This window comes from Zosterops lateralis (genome assembly GCF_965231275.1).
Source record: "Zosterops lateralis genome assembly, chromosome: 4".
NCBI classification, from domain to species: domain Eukaryota; kingdom Metazoa; phylum Chordata; class Aves; order Passeriformes; family Zosteropidae; genus Zosterops; species Zosterops lateralis.
Window position 1 is genome coordinate 51,997,656 of NC_139765.1, and position 25,380 is coordinate 52,023,035.

General features: G+C 35.6%; 1 protein-coding gene across 5 annotated transcripts in view; it reads right to left on the reverse strand.

The window, feature by feature from the left end:
• CADPS2 (calcium dependent secretion activator 2) overlaps positions 1 to 25,380 on the reverse strand; it is a gene marked incomplete at its 5' end in the record, with an annotated part of 283,646 nt that overhangs the window by 106,822 nt on the left and 151,444 nt on the right. For all 5 annotated transcript variants that reach the window (XM_083860055.1, XM_083860056.1, XM_083860057.1 and 2 more), the window contains one exon: positions 2,704 to 2,770. In XM_083860055.1, coding sequence (XP_083716181.1) covers positions 2,704 to 2,770 — 67 coding nt within the window. The remainder of the gene's footprint in view (positions 1 to 2,703; positions 2,771 to 25,380) is intronic.

Sequence of the window (25,380 nt, forward strand, 5' to 3'; positions counted from 1 at the left end):
GCCTAAGAATTCAGCAAATTAGCATAAATACTTCATAGAATAATGAGTACTCAAAAGTCAGGACTATGTACAACACATTCTCAGACAAAATCATTTCATCCTCTTGAATGGTAATCTTGACAGAATGAAAGGAGGCAATTCTCTTCCTACAACTGCATTTACTTGAATTTTGTTATTTTCCAGATGTCCAAACTCCTGACTACTGGCTGTTCTACCTGTTTTATAACAAGGGGAAAAACAACAACCTATGCATTTATGACACACAGATATGTACAGCAATTGTGACTAATGAGGAATGTCACCAAGAGATGTCCCCACAGGGCACGAAGACACTGTTTAATGCACTGGGAGGAAGTGTTACTGCACACCTGGCAGCTGACTGTCCCATCTGCTACAGGCCATCACTGGGTAGCCCACTCCATGAGTTCAGTAGCAAGAATTAGCCTATGTGGTTTGTGTGTTTAAAAAAAAAACTGCCCATGAAACAAATGACTGACTTTTCAAACATTTGGCCAGGTGAAATTAAAATGACAGAAGTGGATCTGCATTCCAATTACTGGAGGAAGATATCAGACAGTAAATTAAGTAAAACACATCAGGTCCAGCTGAGGCTTTTTACCAACCGTGTTATGTCCCTGTCTTTTTCTGATTTTAAATTTAGAACCTTTTAGAGAAGTAACTGGATACTAAAGGACAAAAATCAAATAAAATGAAGAGGTTAAAATTTCCAGATACTGTAACCTTCCCATGACATTGATCTGTTCTTTCAGAAACCACTAACAACTTGTAATAGGTGCAGCAATAATGAAGGTGCACATTACTCACATCACACTGTGAAAAAATCAACATTATTCATCTAATGTCACAACTGAGTTAAATTTTCAAAGTGTGTGTAAACCATAGTGGTAGCCTCTGTTCTAGCACTGAATTTCATGTCCTTGATATCTTACTACTGTAAGCTAAAAGTTAATCCATAGAGGAAGACTTGTCAATATGTCAATAATATATCAATACAACAGACTGGTTCATTACTGAATGCTTATTTCACATGTATTGACTTCAGCTTATTGCCAGTGAATGTAGCACAGCAGGACTATATAAATGAGCCAGATCTGTCTGGACAGTAAATATTGATTTAACATTGCATTTTTGATATAGTTTTATTGAATTGATAGCTGTTGTAAAATGAAATAGATGACTAAATCCCATCACAGTAGGAAAATTCCTGTAATATTCTCCTCTAGTATTTCAATTTCAGCATAGAGAGTAGAAAATAGTTAAAATTAACTTGACTGAAACAAACCGGTCTCCCAGATGATGGTTCCATATTGCATGCACATAAAGACTATGTGTCTCTTAGATGTACAATTTAAAAATAAGATGACACCTGTGGCTTAGAGGAAAAGAACAAGTTCATTCTTTCTGTAAAAGGAGTGACAAGTAGGATGAATGTTAAAGAAAAGCATGAAGGACAAGGGAGCATGTAGTCTTACTGTTTTTCTTTGTAACTTGAAATTATTTTCTGTTCACAGCCATGCCTTGACACCTATCCTATATAGAGATCTTCTCAACAAATATTAATAGTCACAAAATGTCCTCATCTCTTCACAAAGGACATTGGTAAAATCAGAACCCAGATGAATTCTGAAGAATTTACTGAATCTCCTTCAAATATGCTTGGCTTTTAACATTAATAATAAACTTGTTCAGTAATTGTTTTTTACAACCTTATAATTTTAATCACTTAAGAGTAGGAGGAGACCAGGTGAGTGTGACTGAGAAGGGTGATAAAGAAATCAGGTCTTCCGTATAGTAGTTTTAGAAGTTTTAGTTCTTAAGAAAGACTCATTAGCAGGCTTCAATCTTTGTATGATAGTTATGGAGACTCAGACTTTAAGAGTTTTCTGTCAATAAAACAAAGGAGACAGAACAGCATTTTCTGAACTTACTTTGAAGAACATCAAATGCAATCTGAAGAGAAACACCAACAGAAAACAATGACTTTTTTTCCAAAAACTCCTAAAAGCATTAATTCCTCTGTTTTGACCACTCAAAATCGACTATTCTATCCATCTTAAGTCAGTATCACCATTCACTAGCATGTGGAAATACTAACAGTTCTAGGTTTGGACAAGAAGTTACAAAATATGAGCCTAGTACACTTTTGTGGCCAAGAAAACTACTACACCATATTTTCTGTAACTATTGTATAATTTTACCCAATTTAATGTTGCAAAAAAAACCCCAAAACAACTATTATTTAAAATAATCAGAAAATGTCCTTAATATAAGTATTGTTGCTTTAATTTCAAAGGCAAGAAATATTCGTTGAAATAGAATAAATTAAAGAGTAAGTACAATCCATTTTGCAAAATATGACTTTATTGTATACTGAGTGCTGGTAAAAAGCTGTCATCAGACTATTACAAGGTCATAAGAATTTCATCCAGAAATTTCTAGGTTTCAGTTGAAATATTGCTCAGTGTAGGGGCCCATTTATATGTATCTGTAAAATCTTGTAACATTTCTGTTTACTAGATATTTAAATTAAAAAAAAAAACCTGGATATCTCTGTGCTGCAAGAAGCTTGGAGTAGCACTGCATGTGTTGCTTGAAGATACTGCTTTACAAACTACTCCAGAAATCATACATAATTTATAGTCCAAGAATTATTTTATTGAAATTTCATGGCCAGCTACTAACCTGAACAAGGACAAAGTAGCGTTTTTTCCACCGCTTCCAAACCTTCTGTCCTAGAGCATACAAGTACCTGCAAAGGAAATAATAAAGGGAGTGGTTTTCCATTAATAAGAAGCATGACATTAGGAGGACCAATCACAAATCTGTGTATTAATTTACTCTCTACTGAGCTGCTTCTTCAGTGTTGTCATATGTAAAAAGTGATTTTTTTTCTATTTATTCATATCATAAAAATGAAGAGACATCCCTTTTCACTCAAAACAAGACAAAAATCAGAAACAAATTATCTCATGTTGATGAAGATTAACCTGCTTATCACTTATTATTTCACCATTTATCTGAAAAATAGAAAAAGTAGCTTAAAGTAGAACACTTTTGACTACATAGGAATACTAAATGTTAGAAAAGTTGACGTTCCCAACAGTTTTTATTCCATTTGGTTTCCACAGATTTGCTAGTGTTTATTTAGTCTGTGAGAAGTCAGTCCCAGAGATAGTGTGATAAACAGCTCACATAACACAATGTCAGCAGACACACAAGATTAAATTTTTTTCAGAGTAAAGTAGAATCTAATTTTCCAAACAGAAGCACTTCACTATAAAGGCTCTTAGATTACAAAAACTCCTTGTCACTTAGCAATTTCCAGGCTTTGAATCAGAGGACATAATCAGGAGCATCAACCAGTGAGATGAGAAAGCCACAGATGCTGATACTGTTTGGTGGGAGAGAGAGCACACTCATTACCCAAGAATTTGCAGTGAATTTTCTGGCATTATAGTGACATTTTTTCTGTCACAGTGGTCATGTTGCACTGTTGTTAACAAAGACAGCAAGAAGAAAAGGATGAGCTGTGAGATTGTAAGCAAGAGCCCATGAGTGGTAAGGATCTGCTGCTTAAAACCTGACAGGAGAGCAAAATATTATGTACGAGATGCCCCTTCTGGCTGGCCAGCTTCTGTCAAGAACAGAATCTGGTAGAGTCAGGATGGTCAAAGGCAGAACAATGGTTGTTCAGACCAGTGAATGCTGGCTTCACAGGGCACTCTCCAGAGGATCCAGAGGGTGCTGGCACATACATTATGAAGTAGCTATAATAACTAGGATGGGAGATGGTTGGTCAGATGACTGACAGATGACTGTGGGCCTCTCTGGCAAGAGAATATGGTCTGCTGCCCTCTACTCACTTCTGTGGCTTTGCTGCCTGGTAGTTTGCACCTCAGTCAAAAAACAAAGCAATGAACCAATATCTTACACGAAATGAATAACCAAGATAAAGGCAAAACCTTTTTTATACCTGTCATGAGTGTACTCTCAAGAATGTTTTCTCTCACATTAGGCATCACAAAGGACAAACTTATGTCTAAAATAAATTTTAGTACACAGTGTACTAAATGTAAGTTCCCATCCTCTTGGCATGTCTTAAATGAGTGTAAAGAAGCCATAGATTAACAAAGGCTTCTTGCCTCTCGCACATCAGAAAATGATGTGCAACCTTAGAAACTCTATGCTAATTCTTTCTCATTAACTGATCCTGCTGTAGGAATGTGCTTTTAAAAAAAGAGGTTTTAAAAGAACATCTCTTATCAGAGAAAAGGTGATGTTTTTATATTACTTGGCTGCCTTTTAAATTACTCTCCATATAAGATATACCACCTATAGTTTTGCAGTACAGGCAGAAATAATATAAGACACAGTAAATTCAAAAGTATAAAAATAATAAAGCACACAAAAAGAAATTAAAAAGCAATATGCACTTTTATTCCTCCTATAAATAATTTCTAACTAAGCTGCTAAATAAGAGCTTCTTTGGGAAACAAAGGAGTGGAACATTAACTACCTAAGTTTAAAATTCACAGCTCTTACATAATACCAGGAATATTACAAAGAAAATAATAGTCATGACACAAAGCTGGGATTTAGTATAGAAATGCAAAGACTTATGCTGTCTGGTTTTGCAAATCACTATAAATACACAGTTATTATTAATCACTCTTGCAGTGCCATCTCTAATGGTACCAGGTTTTTTCCAGTGTACAAAGGTTCAGCCATTTACAAGGGGTATACCCTGTGCTTAAGTGTGTCTGCTCCTGAAAGATAAAGAGATTAACTCTTGAGTAAGAGCCTAACATTTTTAGGTGGAAAGACCCACCTAGGCTTCTAAAGTCTTTTTTGAGCCTCTCTTTCTCATTCATTTTCTATCTAGAGGGGGGAAAAAAAAGTGCAAAGGATCTAAGAACCTTCAAGAACCTTCCTATATTTAGACAGTATTGTCTAGGATCTGTAGAAACTGCAGTTGATGTCTAGAACAGAAAAAATCTACAATAGCCAATTTTCACAATTTAATGACACTTGTGTTTCCCAACTGGAGCAGAAAATTAATTGGTTAACAGATTCAGAAATGAACTAAGTCCTAGGGCTAAGTTGAAGAATGTTTTATTTTTAGGATGGACAATTGCATAACTTTTCATGAGTGTCAGGTAAATGCCAGTACTGCAAACCAAAATAGAATCTCACAGTCACAAACCCAGAGAGCTGCAGCCTGCTATTTCTCTACCCATAAGTGTATCTGTATTCACCCAGAAGCCACAGTCGCTCTCTCCATCCAAAATAATGTACACAAAATGCACAGCATCGGTTGCTCAGACTATTTTAAACATCCTCAGTAGCAACAAGAAACACAGAACAGCCTTTCATTCTAACACTGTACCTTTAGGCAAAAGATTTTGTGCAATGCAAACAAGAAACTGATATTCAGAAGTGCCAGTTCCATATTTCCAAACAATAACCACACCATTTGTTTCAATTTATCTTGCTCTAATTTAGGTTCCAAAGTTGGGATGATCTTAAATAATTCTTGAATTATTAAAGTTCAGCCACATACAGGGAAGGAAGACACAGAAAGACCTCCCCTGTACCTGAACACTATAACATTAACTGCTTAAATTTGTATTGACTTCTCTTTAAGATCATGTTTTGAGAATGTTTAATAAATATTCTGACAAGGAGAAAAGACTGGTGTTTTCATGTACATTGAAACAAATACAGATGGTGGACTTCTATTCTGTAAAAATATATAATAAATGAGATATGTACATATAACATCAATGTCTGTACATATGCGTATTAGAAAGTATATTTACAATCAGTAGGCACGTGTGGTTGCCTTGTTCAGTTTTCTTATATTACTCACACAATTTCCAGTAACTTAAGAATATTACACCTGCTTTTACTAATCTAATAGAAAATAGGACCTTGATCAAATATGTTGAATCATTGTCACGCCAATGTGAAGTTTTTCTAACATGTTTGTAATAACATGAAAATGCAACCAGATGTACAAACCATACAATCACTTTTCTGAGACTTTTTCTTTTAAAAACAGTCCTGCAACCTTCTCTTCTTCAGTATTATTTAATACTGCTTTCTTTCTCTTCACTCACTCCCAAATGAAAAAATAAAAATTGGATTTGTATGAAGTCACAGAATTACATGATTATACATCACAATGCTTACAACATGGAACAAAAAATCTCCCATTTAATATTTAAAGTTAGTTTTCCAGGAAAACAAATAAAATTACAAGAAATTACATTTCCACTAGAACACACAGAAACACCCAGATAAAAATGTTTTATATATCATCTATATATCAGTATAATTTTCTTCTCCAGAAATAGAACAAATAAAATGAATAAACATTTACTTTAAAAAGACTGGGCATAACAATGTTGTAATCACATAAAGTTTGAATATCTCTCAAAGTGCATTTCCTTGTGCTACCAAAATGCAAAACCATGTTGCTAAATGTTATAGTTCAGTTTCAGTTATGTGATGACATACACAGGAAGGAAGATGGCAGCTTATTTGCTCTAAGTCCCCACCTCACTGTGCAGGGTTCCACTTTTTGATGAAAAAAATCAGCACTAATGAATAGCTGCAAAAGCATAATTGTGTGTGGAATACCGGAGCTATTCACTGAGGGAGAAATGAGAATGGACTTACTCCTTCTACAGAGATCATTTTTAGACAAGCCTTTTTATTCTAAGGAATGAAGCAATCTATCTACATCTTGAATGATAAATTCTCTACTTGTAAAAGGCTTCATTTATCACAAACAATGAAAAAAATATAGAAAGAAAAATCAATACGTGTAGCAGTTTAGTCCAGCAAAGGCCTTTCTTAAAGAGAAACCTCAGTCAAGGTTGAAAGAGCAATTAATGCAGTCTCAAAAATCTGGGCCACTCTGATAGAGTTCGGTTAACATGTGGCAGAAGTAATCATCCACTTGTGAAAATGATTTTCAGTTCATTCTCAAACACCTTTCAGACACTCATGATCCCATTTAACTGACAACAATACAGGCTATCCGTGGGCATCATTGCATTCGCTGAGAGCCAATGGGGACCAAATGCCCACAGGCACTTTCAGTCATCCCCGAGCCTTGCATAAAAGGAATCTTCCTTGCACTGCATTCCTCCTTTTATTTAACCCTGCAAGATTAAGAAATTTTTTTGTTTTCAGTTGAGGACGAGGAGAAAACTGATTCAAGACAATAATATGACCTGGGTCATAAGAAACCTAGCTGTAAACATTCTCAGATTCATTTTAGTCCTTTCTGTGCTCTTGAGAAAGAGAACTAAATAAGCCCTCAACAGATGGAATGAAAAAAAAATCAGCCTAAACTACTGTAATTATGCCTGCTAAGGATAAAGAAACGTTGAAGAATGTCAAGTAATAAAAACATCACAATCACAGAAAACAGTTCCATTTATTCCAATAAGCAAGATACTCATAGTATGAACAAGAAAACGTGTGGCTTTTTTTTTTTCCTCCTGCTGAACACTTTTGACTTACAGTATAAATGGCTTTAAGAATGCTGGACAATCTGATATCCCTAGATTCTTTAACAGTGGTATCTTACTGCACTCTAGAGTGCTTCATCATTTGTGAATATGTGAATTAACTACAATGGCAACTGGAGAATTGTTCATCTGATTTATGTCAGATCATGAAACCTATTTGGCATGTAGATGTGAGTATTTGTCAAGACAGAAAAACATCCTTTACACTTGAGAGAATTCCAAGCAATAAAAGAAATAAATCCTTTAGTTGCAAAACAAATGTAGAAAGGACTCTGATTCTAATGTAACCTAATTGCAATGTAAACAGGTAATGCAGCACTACTGCAAAACAGCTGAGAGCTGACATCCAGCCTCTGTGCTTTTTGAGGTAGTTTACTCTGGACTAGCTCTAAACTGAACCCATGGACAAAACAGCTACCAGAGTTTTGCAGCATATATGGGTACACACCGAAGGTGATCTCTTGGTTTAATTTTATCAAAAAATTCTGTGACCACAAAAGCACAGAAAGCAGGAGCTAAGAAAGTGAAGTGAAAACCTTAATTTAAATTCTGATCTTGAAGTAGTAGAAAAAATTTAAATTGCACTGCTCTCCCTTGAGCATTCACTTCGGCTGTGGAAACAGTTCTTAACACTGACAGACCTTAAAGAACTTGCAAGCATCTTGAGCACCCAGAAGCAGCTGGGTGTCCAGCCTAGACATCTCTCCATGGCACTGGAAGCACATGGCACTGCAATCAGATAGAAAAAATTGATGACTTTTTTTCCAGCATGGCAGTGATATTATTTGTGATCCAGAAAGCCTAAATTGCTGAGAACTTGTTTGCATGAAAAATTTACTTTTGTTTCTAGGTCATATGCATCCACTGATGGAAACAGTCAAAATGTGTTGAAAACTTTGGTGGTAGAGGATAGTAAGAGCAGTGAGCTCCTTCAGGAATGATATTTGGCTTTGATTATCTCTGAGTGGTACGTCTTTTCACTGCCATTTTTGTCCTGATATAATTTCAATTTCATAAAAAATACAGACCTCAGCAGAGTTTTGTTTTTTTTAATAAAACATATTTGAAGAATGAGATACACACATTTTCATTCTAAAGACAGTAAATTCTAAGTATTTTCATAACATTTCTTGTCATTATCACGAATAAGTATTTTAAAGTACTTATGAATTAGTATAAAGTGGTATATCTAAACTAGCGAAGGCATGAGGAGGCATGTTAAACACTGTATTCCTATTTGTGATTTGAAATGAAGGACAGAAATGATGATAATGAATGAGTCTAGCACTTTCCTTTAATTTGTGCACACAGAAGGTCTTTATGCAGAATGATACGGTGTTTTGAAATTATTTTTAAAAATTCTTGATAGCTGGATTAAAAAAAAACAAACCACCAACATTAAGAATTCAATTAAAACGACCACTTAAAAACATCACCACAGCTTTGAAACAAATCAGTTTAGCAAGTTCTCACTTACATAGCGTTATTCTCTTAATAGGAGCATTACTTGACACTTACTCAAGTGCTTTATAAATCAAGCAATTACTCCTCACAACATGTCCAGTGCAGGAGGTTAGTATTTCCACATTAATTTCTGTTGGGAGAGAAACCGAAGTGGAAAAGAGCAAGACTGTTCAAAACTTGAGGTCCTAGTGCACCAGAAGAAACACTCAGGAAAGCCTCACAACAGCCCTTATCTTCCAGAAGTTGGAAAATGCATTTCAGAAGCTTGTAAAGCTGTTCAGCCTTTTAACTGTGTGTCAAAACATGCAACATACTTATGACTAAAAAAAAAGTGAAAAGAAAAATGTTCTAAAGGGAAAGAGCAAATTAAATACATTTGTCTTTGCAACTCCACTCTGTCACTTTCAGTGATCATGTGTCCCTTGTATTTTGTATATATCCAGCGTAAAGTGCTCAGGGTGTACTTTCTCTTCAGAACTTTGCAGATTACCCTTTGGAAGCACCCTTCTGTCTCCCTGGGCTCTGTACCTAGGAATCATGACAAGTTAACCATGTGACATTCACAAAAATGGTTGTTATTTGCAGCCTGACAAAATCATTCTAAATCACAATTCAGAATAATAAACCTATTTGCTCTCTTCAGCCAATTCTATGAGGTAAAACTTCTGTGGATGCAATGGCTGAACTTAGCTAATAATGAACAGAGATGACATTGACTATAGGGATTTCAAAATGTTTGGCACACTTGGCAGAAAAAAAATCTTTTTAGTTGTGCAACTACGACCAGAATGAAAAGAACTAGAGTACAATTTAAGCAGCAGTGGCAAAAATGCAGTTACAATTTTTGAATTCATACACAATCTTTGAAATAGTAGTCTCTCTCCATATTGCAGAAATAAAAAGCTTTCTATTGGCAACTATATGATTTCCTTCTGGATTAAAATTTTGACACTTCATGCTCTCAATACACTGGAAAGCTCCCTTTTAATCCAGCAGACTTCATGTAAACATTGGATCCAATGAATACCACTTTTCTTTCTACCCCGCATACAACAGCAAGAAAACACAATGCTGCCTGTGTATCAGTGGTGTGGACTGTCTCTATCGTGCCTCGAGCACCTCCAAGGAATGTAGAACAGCGCCAGTCATTAATTTCCACTCTTACACAGCAGTGTAAGCCAAATTAGTTATGTTTCATTGTGCATTTTAAGCGTTCCTGGACAGGCTGTGAAAAAGAAATTTAATTGCAATGAATGTTTGCATATGCCAAGAGTCATATCTGACTCAGAAAGTCCTTCATCTGCAGATGGGTGGAGTTGGGAAGAATACTGAAATTACTCTTATAAATTTTCCAAGTCATCTAATGCTGGCCACAGTGGAAGACAGGTTAGATGAGCATTTGGTCCAAGAAGTAAGGCTGATCTAATATTCTAATAAAGACATTCTGCCCCAAAAAACCCACTGGCGCAGACTGACACCTGTAGGTGATGCTTTCATCAATAAACTAGATTCAAAAAAGTACTTTTACACTCCTGGCCATCTCTTGATGACAATACAAGGGTAAAATCAAGAAAGAAAGCTTTCATAGTATGACCCAGCAAATCAATATTTCTCTGGAAATAGCCATTTTTAAAAAACTTGTCTATACAGAATATATTTAGAATTTTAAGGATGACAGAGAAACAAAGAGACTTCTGACTCCATGTCACTTTGGAAGAAATTTCTCCAAAAGAACATAGAAGTGGCCACTCAGAAGCACTTTCAGGCCAGTGCCTTGTTCCCAACAGGACATGGAGGGAAGCATGCAGGTATATATTCCCACTAATTCCCCATATACACATGATGATACTGTCCCTAGAGGTTTCTTCATCTAGAAATGGCATCTCTCTGTAACTTTTGAATGGATTTTTGCTTAAATTAACTTCCATAATGATTTTCTCAGCCATTTTAAACTTTTCAAATCTACACCCAGTAGCACAGTTCCACATCTCTACTAGCTGTGCCTGAAAGCAGCTTGTATGGTTCACACAGAAAGTGGCACCCACTAGCACTATTCAGCAATTGTCTTGTGGCACTAGAAGAGAGAGATTTCAGTGTACAGGAATTCATTTTAGAACCATTAACATGATTGGATGTTTATCCTTGGAAATGCCACACAGAAGCTAACAATCTAAAACTGATTTCTGCAGGACTTATACCAGAAAACAACAGAAATACATCACTGAAAAATATATCCCCTTTGAGAAAGTTCCTTATGTATTTCTTCATGGTATTTAGGATTTTAAAAATTGATTAACACAATTAGGAAAAAAAAATCCTAAGATGGTTTTGAATTGGGTGGTGATTAGGGGAAAAAAAAAAGCTATGCAAGAAAGATGCAAGTCTAAAAAAACAGCATGGATTTGTTCTTTGTCAAAAGTTCTTTATCATAACAAATATGTAGAAAACAAAACAGTCAAATGCTGTTCCCCCACTGCAGGTACTAAACTGGAACTGACTTGTGACTGGAGCTGTACAAGTTTAGGAATAGAGAACACTGCCTTTGAGGGAGCATCAGAGCCACCTACTGGGCTCAGTCCATTGCTGCTGCACAGACTTGTCTGACAAGTAACTGTTCCCCCAAAACTGCAGTACTACAGTGATATTCACCTATAAAATTGCCTTTTTTTTTTTTTTAATCCATAAAATCGAAGAGAAAATAGAAGCTGTAGCACTGATGAATTGGATGTGAGGAGAAGTTTAGTTGCTTCTCCTTACTTCATATTTTAGAAATACTTTTAGAAAAATGGCATTTATTTGTAAATAATACAAACAAATAAAATGTCTTCTATGGGTGTTTGAGTGATCAATTTAAAAACAAAAATTACAATTAATATTTTTAGCATTACTCGTAATTATTGTTCAAATCTGAGACTGAGATTTTTTAATTTCTTTCCCCAAATAGAATTTTACATGTATGTAAAATATTACATATATATACATATGTACATATGCATAAAGGACTCATTTCCTGCTATAGCTCAGTCAAGTATTAGAGGATAGAGCAGTTCCTGTGTCCTGTAAACATATAAGAATACCTGCCTCCATTCTCCAAATATTTGATTTACCACAATATTATCACAGAATTTATTGGAATTTGCAGAGCTAAATTTTCAATTAAGCTTTAGTAACTCCCACACTAAATATTTTAAAACCTTCTTCCAAAGTAGATCGTGCATATACAGAGAAAATCTTAGCGTTTATATGTACTAAGAAGCTATAGTTTGGAACTTCTAAAATTAACATCAGTTCCTTTACCTGTACTGGCCAGGAAAACATGCACTTTTTTCTATGAAAAACACTTTCACAAGACAATTTGAACAATCAAAAGTGAGATTATTTTAGCTGCATTGTAATCATACTCCCATCTTCTCCCTTGATTTAACCATGCTGCCCTCCTGTGGATTTCAGGACATGTATAATGCCATGGCCCAGACTAAAAAAATCTGGTTCAAATCAATCCCTGTTGCCTGTTTTGCCTGTTTGTGACAGACTTGAAGAGAAAATGCCACCGTGTAATCACAAAATGTGGTTAAATTAAACTTTAGGCCAAGGACTCTGAAAATTATATTTCAAATAGTTTTAAAATTAGTATTTTAAATTAGTAGAATTTCTTACTGTTCCACAAATCATGAATCTGTGGGAGCACAGAGTCATACATATTAATAATACATTTATTCTCAAATTAGGGGGAGAACATTCATGGCATAATGATGAGTTACTTCATCTGCTGAACACATACATTATAAAGATTATCCAACAACTCAAAAAACATAGAAATAATTTGCAAAAGTATCAGTATTTGGTAAACCAAAAAGTGCTAATTAGTTAAACTGTAATCTTTTTTGCCTGGTCCAGAAATACTACGCAGATCTTGAGAAATTATTGAGTAAAAAATATGTTACACCTTTGAAGAAAAATATAAAAGATGGTTTGGAACACAGGAATCTAAAATTAGGGTGAGATCTATAATCAATTATTCAAAAAATTATCTCATGCAAAAAAATCTTTTTTTATCAATTACATTTACATAAAACCTCTGCTATTATAAACTGTGTTAATAATCAACAGATAATTAATATTATGCACTAAAATGCTTACATAACTTGAGCTTTGTTGAGGATTGTTGCTTTTCTTCCAGACTAAATTTGTAAATGCTGACAACAAAGCTTAAAATCTTAACAATAAAAAAAGCTTCAAAATACTTTTCTCTCCGAAGAAAGACTAAAATTTTAAAAGCTACAAAATGTAGTGCTATTTTCTGAGGAAATGTTGAAAAGTGAAATGTTAAATTTTAAATCAAGCCACTCTGTCAAAATATTTTTTATGTTGTTGAAAAGACTGTGAAATAAATAAAAAGTCTCAGGAATGTGAAAAAACGTAAGAAATTCTTTTGGACCAAACTAGACAAGACAGTTTAGTCATATGCCATTTTGTGCCAATTAGGGAAGTTGCTGACATGCCATATCAATAAAAAACAAATGACCTAAGCAGAAGGACTAATTAAATGAAATAAGATAATTAAAAGCTTCTCAATATATAATAAAAAAACCCACTGAAAGTGTTGTATAATGTTGTCATTTTTTTCCCCATTATCTCCTTTTCTGCTGAGTTTTAATCAGTGTATCTATATGCATAAAACAGTGTCCAGATGTTAATGTGTTGCTAGCAAGAATCAGGTGTTCAATTAAAATATATTGAGTGTGCTAGGAAAAAAACCCAAGCCTTCCATTAAGGAGACTATATACAGCTCAACTAAAAATGAATGTAACATTTCTGATTAAGTTGAACACCCACATTCTATAATGATAATTAAGTTTTATATTACATAATTATTAACTTAATCAGGCAATTCTAATCTAAGGATCACAGTTATTTTCTGTTTGAAAATGGATCCATTACTTCTCAATATCCAATACTTCCCAAACAAAACAATGGTAAAGCTCCATTTACAGAAATTGTTGGTTTCCATACTCCAAAGCTTTTTTTATTTTCATCAGTAATGAATAAACCCTCCCCAATTGTAACATATGTACCATTGTAGGGATCTTAGGCTAGTAAGTCTTCTCAGCTACTGGCAATATTTGTAATATTTAATAACTGTCCCAGATTTATTTCTTGCATAACTCCAATTTCATTTAGATGGCTTCATTTCTCAGAATGTTTCTAAATGTGTGTTTCTAAATAGCTTGACTAAAAGATCTGAAAAATGACATCCAATGCTCAGCCTACTGCCCTTAATCTAAAAAGGATCACTCCGTACTCTTAAACCTTTAGACATTTGCTTCAGATCTTACCTTGCCCTTCAAAACTAAGACATTAAACCAGATGAAAAAGGTTAGAGAGCTACAAACATTCAGCTTTAGAAAAGAGAATTGCTGTCAGTTATCCAGCTGTGAGGAGAGTACATTTTTAGGCACAACTCTCTACACCAACACTACTAAAAACGGAGCCAAGTTTCTTACTCTCTTTCACTTGGTCTATAACATGGTGCATTCTACTTAAGACTTTGAACCTAAAATGATCTCAAATTTAAATCAGCAGTTAAAATCACAAATGCAGTAATCCATGATAAAATTAGTAACTTCTAAGCCACTGATTTGCTGAGCAACTAGTTTTGTATTTAGGAGAAAGTACACTTCTCTCATCACAACCATACCAATTTTCATCTTTGGAAAAAGCTATGAAGAAAAGCAGATGGCAGTTTTTGGTTGGCAATCTTCTAACATTATCAGAGAAGCCCTCCATGTGGAAGGAAAGGGAAGCTGGTCTGACCCCAATGGAGACTTAGTGGTGGAACTCAAACTTACCCCCACCAGAGCACTTCCCCTGCCGATTTGTCTCCAGATTAGTCCATACAAACAGCAGTATGAAAGGCAGTCTTAGAGGCCTTTGCTGTCTGTTGCTCCTAAGACAAACCATGCACAGGATTTAATATACACATGCAGGAATTAACATGCATGCATTTTTCTTGAGACCCCATCCAGAGCCCTGTGTCCAGCCCCTGGGCTGCCCACATAAAGATAAGGACCTGCTGGAGTCCAGAGGAGGGTCACAAAGGTGCTCAGAGGTATGGAGCACCTCTCCTATGAAGAAGGGCTGAGAGACTTGGGGTTGTTCAGCCTGGAGAAGAGAAGGCTTTGAGGAGACCTTAGAGCAGCTTTCCAGAACCCAAAGGGAATTTACAAGAAAACAGGAGAGCAACTTTTTGCAAGGGTATGTAGTGATAGGACAAGGGGGAATGGCTTTAGGCTAAAGGAGGGTAGGTTTAGATTACATAATAAGAAGAAATTCTTTCCTGTGAGGGTGGTGAGACACTGGATAAGATTGCCCAGAGAAGTTCTGGATGACCCATCCCTGGAAGTGTTCAGGGCCAGATTAGATGAGGCTTTGAGCAACATGGCTGAGCAGGCACAAAGTTAATTTAAGACAGGATTAAATTAAAACAGGTTTGTGATGGTAAGCACACAAAAAAAAGACCATTTGTAGTGTGGGATAAGTTCTTCTTTACAGTTTTTATTTATATAAAAAGACTGAGTGAGTTAATAGTGTATAACTCTATGAAAGCGTCACCACACTGATGACATTGCAGAAACTGCCGTCCTATCAAAGTGATGCCTATTTGGGGATGAGACATACTAAAGGCCCTTGATAAAACAGTATAGTATTGATCTGCCAACACAATTGTGTTGACATTTAACAGGACATGGACTATTTAAAAGGCGCTAACTATGAGAAGCAGTATTTCAACACAACAAGAGTAGTACAGGACCATGGGGCTCTGCTATTATGCCAAAAATAAATGCAATACTTGAATAATTGAAACTATACTACTGTGGAGAAAAAAAAAAATTAACAAATCACTTAACTGAATTTATAAAAAGTTACCTCTGCCTTTACATTCAGCATTGTGTTAGAATTATTTTGCCCATAAAGAATAATGTATTATGAATTGAAATCCACCCTCAGACCCACAATAGCACATTTTAGGCACAAACTGACCCTACAGTTTCTGAGGCAGCATTCCAATACAGAGGCTGGATTAGACTGGTCCCATACTTTTAGTTCCTGAAAATAATTTTGCTGCCATAAGTACCTTTGATTTTGTAAAGGCTAATTCCAAAAGACAAAAATTAGGTGAATTGTACCTTCCTAGAAGTAACAGATGGGCAGCACAAGAGACAGAAGGACATAAGAGGTAGGTGGCATGCCCCCATCCTTGCAGTTAATAGGACTGGCATTCTCAGTATAGAAATAATGCCAGGCCAAGCCAGACCATATGCAGTGACAATGTATGTAAGGTGAAAATAACCCTCTCTTAAATCTGATGTCACAGATGACTGTGTATGATATCAAGAAACAACTCAGACCACCTGATGAGAAGGGCTAATAAATAAACTGCGTCTTTCACCTGCATGATATGTGTGCTGTACTTATTTGTAGTAGAATAAAGCAATATAAACAAAATCTAAAACAATTATTTAAATTATGATTGGTCCTGCAATCTAGGAAAATAAGAACATTGCTAGGTGACTATGTAGAGCATAATGCTATGAATATCATAACCAGTTACATCACCATTACTACAGACTCATGCATGTAAGGGAAGTTCCTAAACAAGTTTCAAAAGAAACTTAGATGGCAAAAAGTTAAAAATTTTTATCTGAAATAAACAAAAATATAATACAAAATAACACATAGAGTCTACCATATATATAATTCTGGAATAGGTTATGAAGCAGAATACTTGCATGCAATTTCATTCTAATGATACTGTCAGCATATTTTGGGAGCATTTACAGAGTAGCACATTCAAGCAAAACTAAAAGTCAGATTTTGCTCTGAATTATACTTTTCCAAAGCTAAGGGAACTGTGTAGCAATAGCGTGAAGAAATTTCAGCAGAAGCCAACCTGAACTTTCCAGTCAGACCAGAATCTCCTCAATTACGTTGTGGAGTTACTGTGAAGTTCATGATACTCTGAACTTATTACTGCAAATTTTAGAACACCTCTGATATGATAAAGACTGACTGAAGATTCAAGACCCTGAGACCCTGAAGACAAGTATTTGAGTATCCCATTCTGCAAGATAAAACTGGTAAGTCCCAGTACAGAGTAAACCCAAGCATTTCAAGGACTTAAAACATTTGGAATGAGACTACTGAGGAAGTAACAGAAAATTTAAAAACTAAAACAGTGAATTTATATATTTTCAGAAATATTGGTCAATTTTTGGCCCATAACCAATACACAACTTTAAATTGGGTGCAAAAGCAATGGTGTATATTTTTTGTTTATTTTGTCAGAGGGTCAAAAATGTCATTCATGTAGGTTTAACTATCTTATCCTGCTGAATTCTGACAAACCTATCCTCATTTTAACATTCATAAGGGAGCATGGACTTGCATATATTAAGGTCAAAATTTCCTATGTGCCTTATAAGCTGCAGTTTTAGTGATATATGAAGGTGTTACTATTATTGTACCAAGGTGTCTCATATGAGTACTTTCTGTTATGCTACTTTTTGCTTCATGCTGGTATTTCATTGTGGTAAATGAATGTTAGCATCTTGCCATGGAGAAAAGTGCTAATGTGATAAGTGTCTTCATTTAAATGATTTTACTATTACACACTTTTGCAAAATCAATTTACTATAATCAGTTACTTTTTAAAAATTAAATTGAACCTCATGAAAAATGACACATTAAAATTACATTAATGATTGATTGGATAATGATAATGGGTTAATGCAAAATTACTATGGAAGGAAGAAGCACAAGTGCTTATCCTGCTGCTAGATCCTTAGAGAACAGATTATAGCTATGAGCATGATTTTCAGTGCTTCGCACAGTAATTGCTTCTAAGGAGGCACAGGGAATCTTTGAAGATCTTAATGATATGCCACTGCCACTTTAATTGCTAAAAGAAACCAAGAGAATCCTAATTGCCAAGAGAAGCATTACTAATTAAGGTGTCATTCTTCATTTATTCCATAGTAATTAATCTGAAATATTTGTAAAAACTGAGATATAAATTTAGATCCAAACTCACTTAGCTTAACTTCACAACAGACTTCATGTGAAAAATATCTATGGGTTAGGCAAGGTTGATTGTAAAACTTAAAATATTTATTTTCTTATGAAAAATTTTTGTTTGTTTTTGCTCATAACTTTTTAAAAAATGAAGTAGAAGAATTGAGAATACATTAAAGAATCTGTCTTTTTAAATATGTAATTTATATTTAAATAGTTATTCTACCCTAACATTAAAAAATTGTTACAACTGTTTATATAGGTTGCTTCTTTTTTTATATTTGACCTTAAAGCTCCATGCTTCTGAAATCTTAAGACTGGTTTTCTTCAGCTCTGTGATGGGCAGAGTGAAACAGGTTCAGTTGTATATGTATTGGCTTTAGATCATAACTGTAGCAACACTTCTTCAGTATCTTCTTGCCTTCACTAGGATGGAGTATGCATAATTGATTAGCTATAGAAAATCCCCATGATCAGTGCTGCAAGTGTGTCAAATCCTTCTTTGGCTCAGCTTTGCTCAAGTCCTTATCCAACCTCACAAAATGAGCAGTTGGGGTGAGTGGTCATGCTGGTACCTGTCCATTTTCTGTATGCTGGGTTTTATACCTTGTTCTGTTCCCAGCCTTCTTTAATGCAGTTATTCATATTTTCACTGTGTCCTAAACTCTTCCTCTTTTGGCATGGATTATCTCTTATGGTTTATCTTAATGGTGCCTTGCATTCATATATAAATGCCAATTCTTTCTCCTCTTGTTATGTATTATCTCAGAACCTATGACCAAACATCTCAGTGGCCCATAGAACATCTAGGTAGACTTTTCTAATTTATACTATCAATTTTTAGTTTGCAATTCTTAACTTTAAAGCTCTTCTCATCTCAACTAATTTACCAATGCAGATATATCTTCTTTTTCTTTAGGTACTTGATTTAAGTACCTGAAAGGGGTTGGGCCAAACTGGGCAACATCTTCAAACTGATGCCCATGTCAAGAGTTCCATTAAGGCTTCAATCCTGGAAGTACATGAAATACTTGTTGTTGTGTGAAATCTTGCATTTGTGCTTGTAAATAGTTGCTTTATTGGATTTTTTAAAAAATATAAAGAATGCAATCTAAACAGTGTTGCCAGTTACTGGAAATGATCAAATCAGAACTTTGGGAAGTTATTAATGTGCAAAAATTTTCGTTTTCTATCTTTTCATTAGAAATATCCAAGCTGTTGGTGACTTAAAAGGTGAAATGATCCACTAATATTTTATTGAAAATAGACCTTTAAATTGTAGGGGAGGAATTGAGAAAATACTTTGATTTGTAGCTGGTTTTTTGTTTGTTTTTTTTTCCCTAAAACACTAAGTAAGAACTTTAAAGCTTCATTTGTATATGTTTTTCCAGCTAAGTAAGTAGACTGTCCAGTCAGTGCTTTGTGGATTGAAGGTAGTATTGAAAAATTAATTGTTTCCATGCTGTAGCAAAATGCATGCCTTATTAGGTCCTCACAGGGAAAATCATCATCTAAATAATTTCATGGATGTGAGGTGAAATATAAAGAAGACTTTTATTTTTGACTATGCATCATTGGTATTACTAAAATGAAAGCATAGAGTTCGCTGCTTGTTTGTAATAAAATAAATGATGAAGAAATTTATCTTCACTGTCTGTGATTTGCTCTTGAAAAGAAAGATTATCCCCTCTTCTTAAGTTTTCTTATGAAGCTCTTTTGGTTTCAAATGAATCAGGTTGACTTCATGCTGTAGTTAACTTACATATCTACCATGCTAGTCTTTTCCAGTACAAGGTGTTCAGCAGTGGCTGCATTTAATGAAACATTCCGAAGTTTGCAGCCAGGATATTTTCATAGCAGTTTGTGACATATCCTTCTTCAGGATTTTTCAGCGAGTAAAGAGAATATGCTCTACACACAGATTTGTGGTGCTGGATGTTAAATGACACTTTGGCACACTTTGATGTAAGGTAAGGAGCAGGCATTCCTGAATATGCAGTGGTATTTGATGTGCTGCATACTTCAGGTGCCGATCACAATTTTTTATGAACCCCACTTTTCTTCTTCAACAGTCCACTGTGTTTGAAATTCAAACAAAGCCTATTTCATCAGCCACACAACACCTCTTCCATGAGTGGTAAAAGCCTTGCATTAGTACAGTTTGCTTCAGCACTACAGAGCCAGCTACAGCTACAGTGCTTGTCTTGATCAAACCTGAGATTGTCATGCTAGGTTGTTGGGGGTTAGATTTGTTTATTTTTTACTTATAGATTTTTTTTTTTCCCCCATAAGTTGCTAGGAAACTAACTACTGGGTACTTCAGCAAAACAAAAGAAGTGGCCAAAGAAGAGGAGTGTAGCACCTGGCTACATCTTTGGTCTCTGGGGGTTTCTCTCAGAGGGAGAAGATGCTGCGTGTTTTGGGGGCAGGTAAAGGATGGGGCTGGGAGCAGCTGCGCTCTCACTCTCAGCATCGGAGAGAGGACAGCCAGGCTGCTGCTTGCTGCAAGAGGAGCTCACTGTCACTATTGGAGTCCAGTCCTAGGGATCAACCACCATCTGCTCATGTGTCTAGGAATTCTGAGCTCACCTTCTGCCTCCTGCCCTGCTGGAGCTGGGCCAGCCCCGTCCCGCCCCCACTGCTTCATCAGCACTGCCCCGAGTCTTTGCTGCACTGTGGCTGCACACTCCCTGCCCTGCTGGGATATCCCTGCTGTTCCAGCTACCACCGAGGAGCTTCTGGTGCATCTCATCCAGCAGCCTGCGATACCTGCTCATTCCTGCCATTCCAACTTGGTGCTCCTCAGAGTCCTTCAGGGGCACCGGGATCAGACTGCCCCAGGGTTTTGTGAAGCAAAGCCTCTCCTCCACCCCTTTCCGTCTTGGCAGAGACCCCATCATGAGGTTCCTAGTTCTTTTTTGTTGTTAATGCCATAGTTATTGTTGTTTGTTTTCCTTGTTACACATACTAGTAAAAAACTGTTATTCCTACCCCGCATATCCCTGCCTGAGAACCCCTTAATTTCAAAATTATAATAATTCAGAGGCAGAGGGCTTATATCCTCCATTCCCAGGGAAGCTTTTGCCTTCCCTAGCAGACACCTGTCTTGCAAAATAAGACATAGGTCTAGACTGAACATGGTTTGGGAAATGAAGCTTTGTAGCTCACATCTCTTTTGTCTTTGATGTCAAATAAACTCAGCCGAAACTGTGATCCTTCTTTATGCCTTCCTGTCAGAAATTACAATGAAATCTTTCACCCTGTGTTTCATAAGTATATAGCAAGCAAATACAAGGTCACGTTGTCCACGCATTGAATCTGAACATGAGCCAACTTTAATTCAAAAGTGTTGTGAACATGTCAGTGACACCAAGAGTTCTGTAGTGCAGGTACTGGCATCAATGTGTCAGTTTTGGGTTTTGTGTTGGGCTTTGGCCAACTATGACTTCTCTCTCTCTCTGCTACCAAGTCCCATGACCTCTTCAATTAGAGTAAAAAAAATCTGCAACTCACTTTTGCTTCATAAAAAAGTTTCTTTATGAAACAATTCCCTTTAGAGATACATGCTTTTGTTAATTTTCTGTATTCCAGACTTCTCCATTAGCTTATTAATGTACTTTTTGGAAATGAGTTCCACAGTGTGGGTAGATGAGAATGAGGTTCTTTGGACAACTTGGGCACTAGAGGCCAGTAACAGGACAGACTAGAAAAACTTTGCACAATATAAAATTCTACTGAGAGAGAGCAACTAAGTTTTACTTAGACTCAGCTGAGATGAATACATACAATTCCTGTGATGGGATCATCTTGCAGCAGACTGCTGCATCCCACAGTGTTTCAATATGTAGCAAGATTTCACAAGACAACAACTGTGATAAACAGAAATCAGGAGTATTTTTGTTATTTGGTTAGTGAATCAAGAATACATCTTTACTTTATGGTAATCATCCCTTTCCTAGACATGAGGAAGACTGGCTGAGGATTATCTTTTCACAGAGGAGTTTCAAATGGCACAAAGCTAGTAGAAAAATCTCCCATTTGCATATGGATTGCTGGTCATCTCAAAAAAACCCTGGAAGGCCTGATGCTGGCAGTAGCCAATCTCTCAGGTATTTTTAAAAAGATTTACCTTCTAAACTTATTTGAGACTAATTAGGAGTAATTGTAGCAGAAATGACAAAAATACTAACTACTGTTTTGAGTGCAATATGTAGGGAGAAAAGTTTACCCTACTACCTCTAATGCACCTTTTCTGGAGGTCAATTGCCAGTGTAGCACTGACAAACCAATGTGTCAAGGTATCCTACCCTACCTAGTAATTGCTTTAAAAAGTGAGAGAATGCTTACAACCTAAACACCTAATTTTTTTGGCTGCTATAGTGAGGCCATATGATTAAATGATCAGAAAAGAATTCCAAACTATTTGCTGTAATGTAAAGATTGCAAAACTCAAACAAACTCAACGTCTTCCATCTGACTTCTATGTTTCCTGATCTTGACATTCACAAACTAAAAAGTAAGCATTCTACCAAGGGACAGGAGAACTTTGCTCTTTGAGGCAGTAGCTGAAGTCATTCCTCTGCTACCCTTTTCTAAGAAGAGATGCAACAGCAGCAAGCAAACAGAAAGCTAGATGGTGCTACTATGCTGACTTTATGGTTACAACCAGTGAGGCAGCACACAAACTTGGAAAAACGAATCAAATACTATAAAGGGATCCAGAAGAGTTTACATATGTAGATGAAGAAATTCTGTAGTTAGGTAAGTATTTGAGTATTTTAACATTTGATTCAGGAAATTATATTGTATTGATGAAAAATGAAAAAGCTAAACAAATCTCTCAGATAATCTGCTCTTGCTCTTGCAAGAGAAAAACATTAAGGAGAAACATATTTTCATTAACTATTGAAAAATAATATACAAAGTTTTATCTCATAGAAAGTAGTACTAATTTAAGAAATCTATACTTCATATTACCATATAATGCCAAACATTAGTAAGGATTTTCTAAGATGTTGGAAACATCTTAAGTATTATTGCAGGTTTCTAACAATTTCCTTCACTTTGAAACAATTCTATAACTATTCATTTAAGAAAAATTAAAGTTGAAGTTTTAAATTAGCAAAAAATTCTTTCTATTTCATCTTTTTACTGTCAGTGAAACAATTTTTTAGTTATTCTGACATATTTGTATGTTTTTGCTCAGAGACTAAGGACTAAGGACTGATACACTTCAAATTCTGAAGCCTTATCTGTGACAGGGATCTTGCAGCACTTGCTAAAAGAAGTGTGACTGTATTCTTGACATGTTTATCTGTACAAGTAACCCAGAATTTCAAGAGTAATTTCAGTGTATTCACCTTGCATATTTTTCTGAGATAATGATAGTGGGAGCAGATCTCATCTTCAGATCAAACCCAGATTACACATCTTGAAGTTGTAAAGGTAATTCTGTTTCTCACCCTGCTCTTCTTTGCCAGGTGACCATGGACAAACAGCCTGTAAGAGCTGGCACCACCCTCATTCTGGCTGACTTTAGTGCCCCCGTAGCTCTTCTCAGCTGAGTTATGAGCTCAACAGCAGCAATGACTGCAATTTATCCAAGTAACAGGCACACATGACAGCCCCTACCACTGAGAAGCCAGCAGTCCCCAGTGCTATCCTCAGCTTTGTCACCAAATTGCCCGTGACCTTGGGTGATCTGTTTATTCCTGTGCTTCATTTCACTCGGCTGCAAACCAGATTACACTCATCTTCCTTTCTTAAAGATGAGTTACAAGTGTCATAAAAATGAGAGGGAAAAATTACTTATCCTCTAATCCAACATCTTAGAAGACTGCTATCCAGGGCATTTGTCTCATGGATTTCCATTAGTTCTGAAACTACAGCAGCAGGAGGAGAAATGTGATTCTTCAGTCACATTCAGGAACCAGTTTCTATATTTACTGTTAATAAATGCTCTCCTAAGAACATCTTGGCCAATTTCAAGTGCAAAAGAGAAAAATATTTAAAACGTTAGCAATATAATGGTGACCTTATATTCCCAAAATACAATTACAAACAAAAACCCCGAAACAAAACCCAAAACTTCAACAAGTATTGAGAAAAAAAAATAATTTCACACAAATTCCTTATTATTATGGATACTATGATTTAAAAGAAGTCACCAAAATACTTTTTCTATAGATGAGAGACAGAGAGAAAATTCTGTGCTTGTAGAATGTTTTATTCCAAATGCAAAAGTTTGAGAAATTAAAGGTATGTAATTTCTATATGCAACACATCATAGCAGAAAGCAGAACAGAAAATAACAAATTTTGCCCTTCAAATCTTGGAAAAAGTTCAGGGCAAGAGCAAGGCTGAAATGTTTTACTTTGGAACTCAAATCCAAATACTACTTCTTAGTAATATAGTCTTGTTCAGGCTGTTTAATTAGCAAGAATTTCATTTTACTTTATTTTTTTTTTTTTGTGTGTGTGTGTGTTTTGTTTGTTTGTTTGTTTGTTTTGTTTTGTTTTCTTTTCTTTTTGTGATAAGACCACTGAAGTGCATTACTAATCCTTTTAAAACAAGCTTTTTAAAAAATCTCAGTATTCCTCTTTTTTTATTTCTAGATTGGAAGCAATAGAATAATATCCCTTAGTAACCACTAGGCTATGCTAAGATACAACTCAACAACTCAATTGTAGTCTAGCAGGCTCACAATCTACTTTTTAAAATAATGCATGATTTAAATGCACACAGATGTGCAAAGACACATCAAACCCCCCCCCCCCCCCCTCCCCCTGTACTAGAGAAGATATTTAGAGTAACCCACATATCTTGAGACAATTAACCTGTCCTGCTGGGGTTTTCAACCCTAATATAATTAGGAATTAAGAAGATCCAAGTGAGCCTTCCTGAAGCAAATAGTACCTCCCTAATGCTGATATTGTAACTCAACAAATAGGAACAGGCTTTTTACAGAGGAAGTTTTTTAGCTCAAATTTTACTTCTTTCCTCTGATTATTTGTTTTAGATTCAATATTGCAACAGAAAAAAATAGAAATGTTAGAAAAATCTCCTTTTGTATAGATGTTTGCTTTACTAAATAAAGGAGATTTTAAAAGTATCTGGTATGTGCTCATCATTTTAGATAAGGGAAAGGTTACCACATTCTGTGAGAAAGCAAATACAATACAAATTATGAGAAAAGAATCTGGAATATCATGAATTGTCAATAATTGGAACTGTTCAACAAATGCCCATTAATGAGCAATATTTACCTTGTCACTACTCAGAC